Source organism: Cibotium barometz, chromosome 52, assembly GCF_041138505.1.
Source record: "Cibotium barometz isolate CiBa-2024 chromosome 52, ASM4113850v1, whole genome shotgun sequence".
Taxonomy (NCBI): domain Eukaryota; kingdom Viridiplantae; phylum Streptophyta; class Polypodiopsida; order Cyatheales; family Cibotiaceae; genus Cibotium; species Cibotium barometz.
In genome coordinates this window covers 20,877,946-20,889,225 of record NC_141097.1, presented here as the reverse complement: position 1 = coordinate 20,889,225, position 11,280 = coordinate 20,877,946, and the positions used below count along the sequence as shown (strand labels likewise).

Here is an 11,280-nt window from a genome sequence, read left to right as displayed (position 1 = left end):
CCTTATACTCTGCCTCTATACTTAATAAGAAAACTGTCTTATTCTTGCTGCTCCATGTACAGCACCACTCCTAAAGGGAATTTACATAAACCTACTAGTAGATCTTATGTCCAAGATTCTATCAACCCAATCTGTATCAGTGTATCCGTACACATGCAACTCTATACCAGCCTCATAGAAGAGACCATAATCCACTATGGACCTCATGTAGCATAGTGTGCACCTCACACTATCCAAATGTGGCTTCCGAGTAACCTGCGTAAAACTTAACTGTGTAGTTCATGTTTGGCCTAGTGATCATCACATAGATCAAGTTTCCCACTATCTTCCTATACATAGGGGCATTCTCGAAAATCTCACCCGCATTTACTCTCAGCTTGCCATTCTGATCCAATGGCTTACGGGAATGGGCTTACATTTGGATACATCCAATGCATACTATCTCTGTGACAACCATATGCCCTCAGGTGTCCGATGACCTATGCCCTCAGGTGTCCTTAATGCCAAGAAAGTATCTCAACTTACCCAAATCCTTCATGTCAAACTTCTTCTCGAGGAGACCCTTTTCATTCCGAACCTCCTCTTCATCCTCACCCCCAACAATTAAGTCATCCACATAGATAGTGATAACCATGATCCCCTTATCACTTTTTTCCACATAGAGTGAGTGATTAGCATCTACCACATGAAAGCCAATGGTGATAAGATACTATGCAATCTTATTGTGCCATGCTCTTGGCTTCAAGCCATACAAGGCTTTACATAGCCTATACACATAATCTGGGTGACTTAAATCCTCATAACTAGGTGGCTATTCCAAGTATACTTCTTCTTGTAACTCATTATGGAGGAACACATTCTTTAGATCCGTGTGATGCAAAATCTAACCTTTTGACATAGCCATGTAATAATAGCTCTCACGGTTGCCATTTTGGCAATGGGATTGAATGTCTCATAATTAATTAATGCCATAGGTCTAAACATAACCTTTGGCAACCAATCTCGCCTTGTAATTGCTAATGCTTCCATTTGAGTTGTGCTTCACTTTCTAGACCCACTTACATCCAATAGCCTTTTTACCCTCAGGCAAAGGCACCAATTCCCATGTCTTATTTACATCTAATGTAGCCATTTCTTCAATCACGAGAGGTGCCTTAACCTAGTCAGTTTGTGTATCCTTAGTTTGTTTGGAGCTGGGTCTTCTTTCCCTCATAAGGTGCCTTAACCTAGTCACTTTGTGTATCCTTAGTTCGTTTGGAGCTCGGCCGCATTTCCCTCGCTAGTCAATTTTTGTATCTTTAGTTCTTTTGGGTTTAGGAGCATGTGTGTCAATTTTAGGTCTTTGTTTTTTAAGACATTCTCCTCCACCCATTTTGTAAATTCATTTGTTTTAGGCTTTTTGGCTCTTTCTCACACCTTGGTTTTACAATTGGGTAAGCATACACATTCACTGGGATTTAGTGGGACCATAATGGATAATCGTCCATTCTACACACTTAACATCTTGAGTGTTGATGAGTATTGCAAAGTGGCTTACAATAAATCATATCTCCTTAGGCAGTCTATGAATATATGATCAATGGCAACATCGTTCACATAGGGGTTGTAAGGTGTCACAAACTACAAGTGTTGAAGTACTTCAAGTAAATCAATATGCCACCTTGTGCAGTCTCCAGAATAATAGACACACTAGAATGTTTATATAACTACTTCTCCTTAGCAATTTTTACGTCTTGGGTTGTTTTTATTTGGGGAAAGGGAACTTGATGTGTGCATGGGTCCCTTGGGCTTGAGGTTACATTTGTACATCTATTGATGCATACAAATGGAGACACTGTGATCTATTATGACCCAAAAGTTTACCAATGATTATAGTATAGACATATCTTAGCTTAGGGTATGGACAATGTGACTAGGGTTGGTAGTGCTTGCAATGTGCACAGAGGTCCACAAGTGAAAGAGGTTTCAGGGATTGTGTTCGATCAAGCTCATCCCCATTTTGAGTTTCTTCCCAAAGTTTTCAAGCAAGGTTGTGATGGACATTTCACATATCAATTTCTCTTTAAACCTTTCCTCCATTTGTTTAAATGAGGAATATTTCATTTCACAATTATCCTTCATATTGTCGTCAATTTCATGAGGACACCTCATTTCATTTGTACATCATTGAGTTTCTCCGAGTCATCTCATATCGTGAGTTCAAGGTTTTCATGTGCAAGATGTAATCCCTTATAGTTTCTAATCCCTTACAGTTTCCTCCAGTTCTTGCACTCCACCTAGGGCCTTGTCTAGAGAATCTATATATGAAGGTAGCCTTGAGAGTTCTAAATTTTCCTTAATCATAGGTATCAAAGTGAAATCATCCACTAGTCTTTTCCACCACTAAGTATCGATCTAATGCATGATGTAACTTAATGGGACAATTTGGATGTCCAAAGGCTTCACATCACTGCTCAAATAATTACATAAATTGAATAGTTTCAATAGATCCAACATATTTTCCCACAAGCTTGGAGATCTCTATGGCCATTGTTCTAGATGACTGGGCTAGCTCCTTTAAGTTTAGAGTACCATTCATTTCTTGTGTGACCCCCTCTTCCTAGATTGTTCAGTATTGCTAAAGTTTAGGCATTTAGATGCTACAAGGGTTGTCCGTGAGTGTTGAGCTCGAGCATCTCTAGAGGAGATTAGGGCTTGTTGTGGTTGGTAGGAATAGGAGTCACCAAGGGTGTGAACCTTGGGGTGGCACACTCAAAGACATTTGATGGGTCCCATATGTGATCAAAGAGTTGTACTCTTTGAGTCATGGACCCCAACGGTTGGTAAAATTTAGTTATTTTGGTATTCACTTTCATCAAGGGCATGTTTAAACCCCTAGGTTGACCATCGCTTGTATTGTGCTGCGAAAGCATGAGCTAGTGCACATTCTCAAGTATACACTATTTTTGGGTTTTATATTATTTGATTCATTTGAATAAATAAAATTTCATAATTGGTTTGGATGTTTTTTGGATCCTTTTAAGGTGTGAAAAATGATTTTCCACAACGTGAAAGCCTTGGCAATGTGAAAAAACAATTTTTGATCATTTTCAAATTTGGAGGTATAAATGAATGTTTTTCTTGTCCAATTCTTATCTTCTAAGCATGACGCTAATGATTTTAAGCTCAATGACAACCAATAAAAACACAAAATACATAAATTTTAAGCTCAATGACACCCAATAAAAACACAAAATACATAAATTTGGTTAATTTTTCACAAGGGAAATATAACAAGAAAGAAAAAAACATACGCCTGTTCTTTTTCTTTATTCACCGTCCTAAACAATAGGGAAGTGAACACACGACACCATGCTCACTCATGACACACCAGGCTATGGAATGCTCCAGAGAACCTCTCACTACACCAAGCTATGGAATGCTCCAAAGAACAAACCAAGATGCAGAAGCAAAACGACACTCCTTCCCCGGCAGCAACAATGCCAAAAAAATGTTAGGGCTCTCCCCACAACTCTGTCGTTTACAAAGAAAACAAGAACAAGATGCAAGTAGCAAGGCAACCCAAGAAAAAGTGAAGAAGAGCCATGCCATTGAGGTGGCAACCCTCCACAAAATTGAAGTCAAGAAAGTCGAGCAGGCAGCAGAGGCTACCACCACCTTCTACTCTTTTTAGGGAATCTACCAACAAGAGGATAGCAAAAGAAGTGGACACACAAGAGAGATCCATCATCATCATAGAAGAGAAAATGAGCCTACAGCCACCTTGGTAGATCATCTACCCCCTAAAGGATCCCAAGCTCAAGGAAAAGTTGAAAGAATTGTGGCACTAGAGACAAATCCTCACATGTCCTATGTATGTATCTATATATCTATTCACCGCATGTGGTCTTTTCTGAAATTTAAAAATTCAAGGAGAAGGGAGGCCATCAAGGATGAAGGTCAGTGCATGTAAAGACCTTCATTAATGCCTACTACACCAAGGTGCCTGAGTGGACAAAACTGGGCACCCTGATCCTGCAACCACCCATACTAAAAACATGAATATGAGGAAGTCCATGATGTCGTGGATACATTTTATAGGAGCTAGACTAGTTGCTAAGGACTACTTCCCGTTTTGGTTAGGTAAGTGTGAAAACAAGCTCCTTGAATATAACTCAATTTTGACATTAAGCAATACACTAATCATTTCGCAATGTGAATCAAGGCTTGTGAACTCTCTACTATCTTTCCCTCTTTATCTTGCTTGTCTTGGTTTGATGTAGGCATAGTGTAGATGGATGATGCCATGTGTAGAAGTGATCATGACTCCCATAGCACTTAGAGTCTGCCTAGATTCCCTCTCAAGTGATTTGGAGCCCAATTTGCTTGCTTCCAACAAGGCAAGAGAAGCTCTCTCTTCACACCCATTAGCAAGGAACTCTTTGGTGCGACAAAAGGAAATGGCACAAGAGAAAGTTAGTGCAACCACATGAGGAAGTTATATTTACAACTCTTGAGCAAGTCTACACGACATGTATATCGGCAAGATAAGAGGCCAAACTTAACAATGTCCACAATCTAACACCATCATTGTCTATATCTCTAAAACACAACTCTTCACGACATGTATATCGGCAAGATAAGAGGCAGAACTTAACAATGTCCACAATCTAACACTATCATTATCTATATCATCTACTCTTTATTAAACACAACTTACTCCCTCTCCACGTGGCCAGACAGAGGAAGAAAAGCGACTGGCCAAATAAATGAGAGGGAGAAAAAGGGCAAGAAGAAAAGTTCGCTAAAAAGAATCTAGTTCCTCTATTCTATTCATTTGTCAATCATTCTAGCAAAAAGGAAGGAAGCCTGTGCACACAAGGGGTTATTTCTGCCAAGCTCATCTTCTTCTGCTTCAGCTTCATGGAATGCTCCATCGATTGACATGCACTATAGCTGCATCTGCATGTAAAACATAAGGCAAAAAATTATCACATACAACTTCATATCCTCCAATATGCTAAAATCCGATCTTAGTACCGAATGATTAAGCTTGACAGCATGCTGTGAAACTAATTCATCCTCTTTCCATTCCCATTCCTTCACTTGTTTTAGTGCAGATTGAGTTGCGTTTTGTTGTGCAAAATAGTTTATTAATTTTAAGCCAAGTTAACACATCTAAAAATGGTAAGCCTAAGAAAGCTGCATGACGGAATTGTTGTGGGTATTGCTGTTGAGTGTGTTGATTTGCTGATACTGTCATTAGTACCTAATTTGTCATCGCTTCAAATTTGTAAACCACAGCCTTAACAGATATTTGCACCACGTATGTTTCATTATCACTATATTAATACAGTATTTGACATACTAATTTGATGACCGAGGTAATGTATATTAAATACTAAAATATACACATGAGATCCACTAGAGAATGTAATATATGAATGTAATATGCACTTATATTCTATGAAGGAAGATGAAATATATTATGCAATTATATTCTATAAAGGAAGATGTAATTGTACAATGAAATTTGATGCAATGATTACTATAAAAATAAACACTATATTACATTACAAATACATATTTAAACTCTTTCCTCCCCCACCCCCACCCCAAAAAAAAAAAAACAAAAACAAACAAACAAAACAAAAGTGTGTGTGTATGTGTGTGTGAGAGAGAAAGGAGGGGGAGGGGGGGGAGGGCAAGTCCACCCCCACCCACACCCAAAAAAACAAACAAAACAAAACAAGTGAGAGAGAGAGAGGGAGGGGGGCGGGGGCGGGGGCGTGGTGGGGGCAAAACTATGGTGAGGGGAGAATCTACGGTGAGCCCTTCACTTGTTTCGGTGCTAAACATGTTGCTGACAGATGGGTATCTTTAGAACATTTACCTCAACAACATACCACTGAGGCATGTCATGTCCACTCTCTCATACTTGGAAATGCTAAGCTGAATAACATTTGCTAGTAGGCTTTTTACATCTGAGCAGCTAGCTATGCCTATGAGCTTCTTAACCATACTCTTAATAATCATAGTCATCTAGCTTAGACCATGGAGCTAAACTACACATCAACAAGGCAACTTAATAGTATTTTAACCTTTTCTAGTAGGCTTTTTTACATTTGTGGAGCCAGCCATGACTGAGGCAACTATGATCTATAAAAATTCAATTGTAGTACATCATGAAAACTGTAACTATAATAAATCGTCCATGAACCCTTTCTAGTAGGCCTTTTTTCATTTTTGCAGCTAGCCATGACTATGAAGTGACTAAGATCTATAAAAAAATCAGTTCTAGTACACCAAGGAGAGTTTAATTATAACAAATAATGCATACTAGGTTCAGAACCTTTGCTAGTAGACTTTGTACATTCATACAGCTAGTCATGATCTATAAAAAAAATCAATCGTAGCATCATGAAAAGTATAACTATAACAAATAGTGCATGCAAGGCTGATGACCTTTTCTATCTAGTAGGCTTTGTGGCAAGTCATGGCTATGAACTATTGAAATAAATTACATAATAAATAATGCATGAAATTTGCTGGAAAGCATGATGCATGAAAGCAACTATGTCAATACAAACAAATGTTTCAAATCTTTCATTTCACAAAGCTAAATGTACTTCTAAAGAATCCCTGTTTCTCCCCATCAACACCCCCCCCCCCCCCCCACACACACACACACACACAATCAAAACCAACACCCCACACCCCCCCCCCCCCCCCACACACCCACACACACAAAAACAACCCCTTCCCTCTCGTGGAGATAGAAGATTAGACACTATGCTTAAGGCCAAAACTGATGGGTTAAAATTTGCTTTTAATAGTTCGCCCATTGTTCGTCGTACGTAAACAAGCAATTATTAACAACAATTTGGTCTTTCATTGCCACCTACATTGATATAAAATAGGTTGTAAGAAGGTAGCAGGTTTTTTTACAGAGAAAACTCAAAATCTCTGATTCAAGTCAAAGTTGTAACTTAGCATTGAGGATGATTATAGGGGGGGATGTGTGTTACCCACCGTTTGCCCCTACCATTACCATTTGGAGAGACATCTCGTTGGTTATACCTACAAACTATTGTCAAGAACCTAGTCAGGACGAAAGCCATGCACAAGTGTAGACTGTTTCAGACAAACGTTGAGTGTAAGAACCTATCATTAAATAACCACGTTTAATGTATCTATGAATGCTGCAAGACGCTAATCTTCTGAAAGTGGGGCCATAGTACTGAAAGTGGGACCATAGTACCTGAGTAGATAAGTCCCTCATGGGTATGATGGGTCTCCCTCAACCGACCACCCTTTAAAGGGTACTCGTCCAAAACACTGCTGATCCAGTGGGAAATGGATGTGTCTGTAAGGACCCTCAAAAGCAAAACTCAGAGAAATGCATGGGACAAAAACAATATTGTAACTCAGTTAGACAAGAAAACTTAACATCAGGATCTCCAATCCATGTGCCAGTATTGCTAGAGTAGAGGTTTGCCTGTGCTGAAAAAGGTTTCAGATTATGTATCCATGAGAAGGCTCGGAAATAAGACTTATAATGGCATAGCAGTAGTGTAGAGGTTTTAAGGATTCCAGCTGAAGGGCTTGTTCAGGGCTGTATGCTCTTTGCATAGTGCAAAACGCTAGCCAAGACACTCAACAACCTTTTTATACCTAGATGAATTCAGGAACATGCCCAAATTCACCTTTTAGGAACGTGCATGTTATATACTCATGGTAGTCAACACACAAGACTATATAACTAGATAGTACAACAACTCCATTATGCATAGTATGAACTAGATACTACAACAACTAACGTCATCAATGCCCAATAGAGGGTGTAGAATTCTGTATCAAGATATGCTCTCACACACGCACTCCACACACACACACACACACACACAATGCACCGCTAAAGATAGAAAGAATTAGCACAATATCAACTAGCAGCAACTCGGACGAAAACTTCACAATGTGAAATCTGCATGTCCGCTAATATGGCTGAATTATATACCTAGACGAATCCAAGAACATGCCCAAATTCACCTTTTAGGAACATGCATGTTATATACTTGTGGTAGTCAACCCACAAGACTATATAACTATCAACTCCATTATGCATAGTATGGACTAGATACTACAACATCCCCACTAACGTCATCAGTGCCCAACAATGGGTGTAAAACTCTATATCAAGATATGCTCTCACACACACTCCACACACACAAACACACACACTCAACAGCCTTTAGTCCACGTATTCTCGAGACGGCCATCTTCAACCTCTTTATTTGGTTAACTTCTAACAACACATTTAGTTTACCACCAGATCTTGCAGCTTTACTACATATCGATATTATAATTTTTTTCATGTTTTTACAGTACTCTTATGCTTTTTTTTCTAATTTTAATATGATATATAACTACCGCATGTACATGCCGATGTTCTCTGGTACAGCGCATGTGGAAGGCATAGAAAATCAATTCGGCTTAGCTACTAAGAGGCACATACTCGCACACTATTACAAAAATCATCGACCTTCCTCTTCTTGGGTGCTGGAGAGGAGATCTGAACACTTGTATCCGACCCAATCGACTTGAAAGTGCTCTCACTGTCACTGCTGAAGGATGCATCCAGCACCCCTATGGGGCTCTGGGGGACTGAGTTCCCAAAGGTTTCACCCTTTGACAATGTCCGGATCGGTGCTAGAAACAGTTCCGCCATCAACATGAAGCACCTTTCCGATGGGTCCTGTACGATGATAGCGTGCAGAGATTAAGACAACCAAACAATGTTGAGATAGACATTAGAATCTAACAGTGATGTGCTGCATTACTGGCAATGTGGATTGCTTACTTGCAACTGTGCTGGCAACATGGAGAGCAGGAGCCTCTTAAACTCAGCAAGTCGTAGAGGGAGCATCTCCCGAATGGCGCATAAGACAGCTGCGGCAGCAATCGACGAAGGCCGATAATAGAGAAATCTCAGCTCTGCAGATGCAATTGGGGTGAGACTGAGCTCATAGGGCAATGCACAATGCTATAGGTGTACACTGTTGCATAGAGCTCACCTTGCACAGCATAGAGAACTAATTCATTGATTCGAGAACAGACAATCTGCTGAGAGCTCGGGATGAGATCAAACTTGCGAATGAAGTAGTCTATGTATGAGAAGGGTGTCACAGAGCTCATACGCCATTCAAGTGTACTCAGCACCAACAACTCCATTCTTTGAATGATGCGGGGCTCGAAAATGCAATCAGGCTCCACCTAAAATGCAAACATCTGAAGGTTAGAGAAGACATGGCTGACATAATAGCACACCTGTCCTTAGCTGTGCAATGGGGAAATCATCATGTCCTTAGGTATTGTGAATCCATAATGTCCTATGCTATATGAAGTTATGGTGAATGGCAACAAATAATTTGCTATGAAACTGTGTGGTAAATGCATTATAACACTGAATATGTAATTGCATGGTAAATGCATAGTGTTCTTTGGAATGTGATGGCATCATTTGCACTGCGATGACAAGGTTCAGCAATGATATGATACGTTAATGGGTCATCTGCTACGTACCTGAAGATCAAGCAATAAGGGCACCTCTGTTTCTTCCATCTTGGCAGCCAAAGAAAGGCATGCTACTGATAGCAGCTGTATCATCCAAGCTTTGCTGTTCTGTGTAAGGTTGGGGTTTTATCCAGTTAGAGTTTTGCGATTATAGAGTGGAAAGAAGCTCGGCACAAGATGGTGGAAAATCTATGGGGATAGATTGGGCAACATACCGGAAGCTGATGGCGAGACAGGAAGCGATCGAGATAGTTGACAGACAAAGCGGCAGTGAGAGGGCTGAAATTGTAGAAAGCTCGCACCTTCATTCGCAGACATGGCTACGTTAGACAGACGGCATTTGTGCAAAACCCTAGAAACAGACGAGACGCAGGAAACAGACGAGACGCAGGAAACAGACAGCGCAATGCCAAAACCTTCGGACAGCAAAACCCTACATGGTAGACTACACTCTTTAAAACACCTGCATTCCGCCAGACCCCCCCTGAAATCTTGCCAAAACCCTAGACACCGAATGCAGTCTTGCTGAGTCTCGCTACGCGCTTGCCAAACCCTAAAGACAGTTTACTTTCACTTAAACCCTAGCGCATTCTTGCTAAACAGACTGTAGTTTCCCGCACCTTCCAACCCTAACTCAATCATTGACAGTGGGCTGCGGTACCTTGAAAAGCCAGCTAATGGCCTTCTGTCGAGAGCCTGCGTCAAGAAGCTTGCTCTGGTACTTCTGCGCATAATCGGGCTGGGGCACGTGGAAGATCTCTCTTTCAACGAGGGCAGAGAGTGCTGCTTCTACATCAGAGGGATCCTCCGGCTCCATCGCTGCTGCAACCTGCCATGATGAAGCGTTCTTGCCGAGAAGAGGAAAACGGCCTCCTTCTTGCTTACCGTCATCACACAGGCAGCCGGAGACGTCCTCGCAGCAGAGAAGGCTCGCAGCACAGCAGTCCACGCTGGGCGCCATGGCAGCAGAAGAAGCAGCAGAAGCAGGATGAAAACCTAGCGGGCACTTCATCAAAAGCCAATGCAGGCCATGGTGATTAAGGTTACGGCGATCAGAAGCTGTGCAGAGCTCGGGGAAAGAAAGCGTTCTTAGAATGAGAGCGTTGAAGAAGGGCCGGAGCTGTGGCTATGGCGATAGCGATGCAGGTAGAGATTGCAGGGACTGCAGAAGAGGCAGGGAATGTGAGCTCTAGGGTTCTGGGGAAACACAAAGCTCTAGGGAAGAGGGAAAGACAATGTGGGTAAATGCGAAGGGCAGACACAGAAACTGATACTGCACAGGCACAGAAGAGCAGCACAGACAGAGAGGGAGAGAGAGGAGTACATACTACACACAGTACATCCACTCTCTACATGAAGCATGCACTCTCTACATCTGAGAGCATTCCGAGAGAGAGAGAGAGAGAGAGAGGGCCCTTTCTACATCTCCCTACACTTCACACAGCATTAATCCAACATCACTCTCTACCACATCCACTCTCTAACTGCTGAAGAGAGAGAAAGAGACTACTCTTAGTAAGCGGAGAGAGACTTAAGAACATGCTTAATGTTTTTAAGCACACTTAAGCTCTAAAAGACGTCGGTCAAATTTGGCAGTGAGTTTAGGTGCCTCCGCTTTTTAGGAGGGGAGGCCTCCAACTTAGAGGCGACCGCCAACTTTAGCAGCCACAGGACCCCTTGTTTGTTTATCATAAACAAGACCCTGAAACACACTGCCAAACTCGCGCG

The 11,280-nt window shown here is 41.3% G+C and overlaps 1 protein-coding gene across 1 annotated transcript; it reads right to left on the bottom strand.

Moving 5' to 3' along the window:
• Positions 1–8,334: 8,334 nt before the first annotated feature.
• Positions 8,335–10,947, bottom strand: LOC147608938 (cyclin-D3-1-like). The gene is made up of 6 exons (XM_086788172.1): positions 10,214–10,947; positions 9,768–9,854; positions 9,562–9,660; positions 9,054–9,252; positions 8,840–8,973; positions 8,335–8,734 (listed from the first exon to the last, which is right to left on the bottom strand). The coding sequence occupies exons 1-6, from the start codon at positions 10,562–10,564 to the stop codon at positions 8,480–8,482; spliced, it is 1,125 nt and encodes a 374-aa protein (XP_086644298.1). The 5' UTR covers positions 10,565–10,947; the 3' UTR covers positions 8,335–8,479.
• Positions 10,948–11,280: the final 333 nt, after the last annotated feature.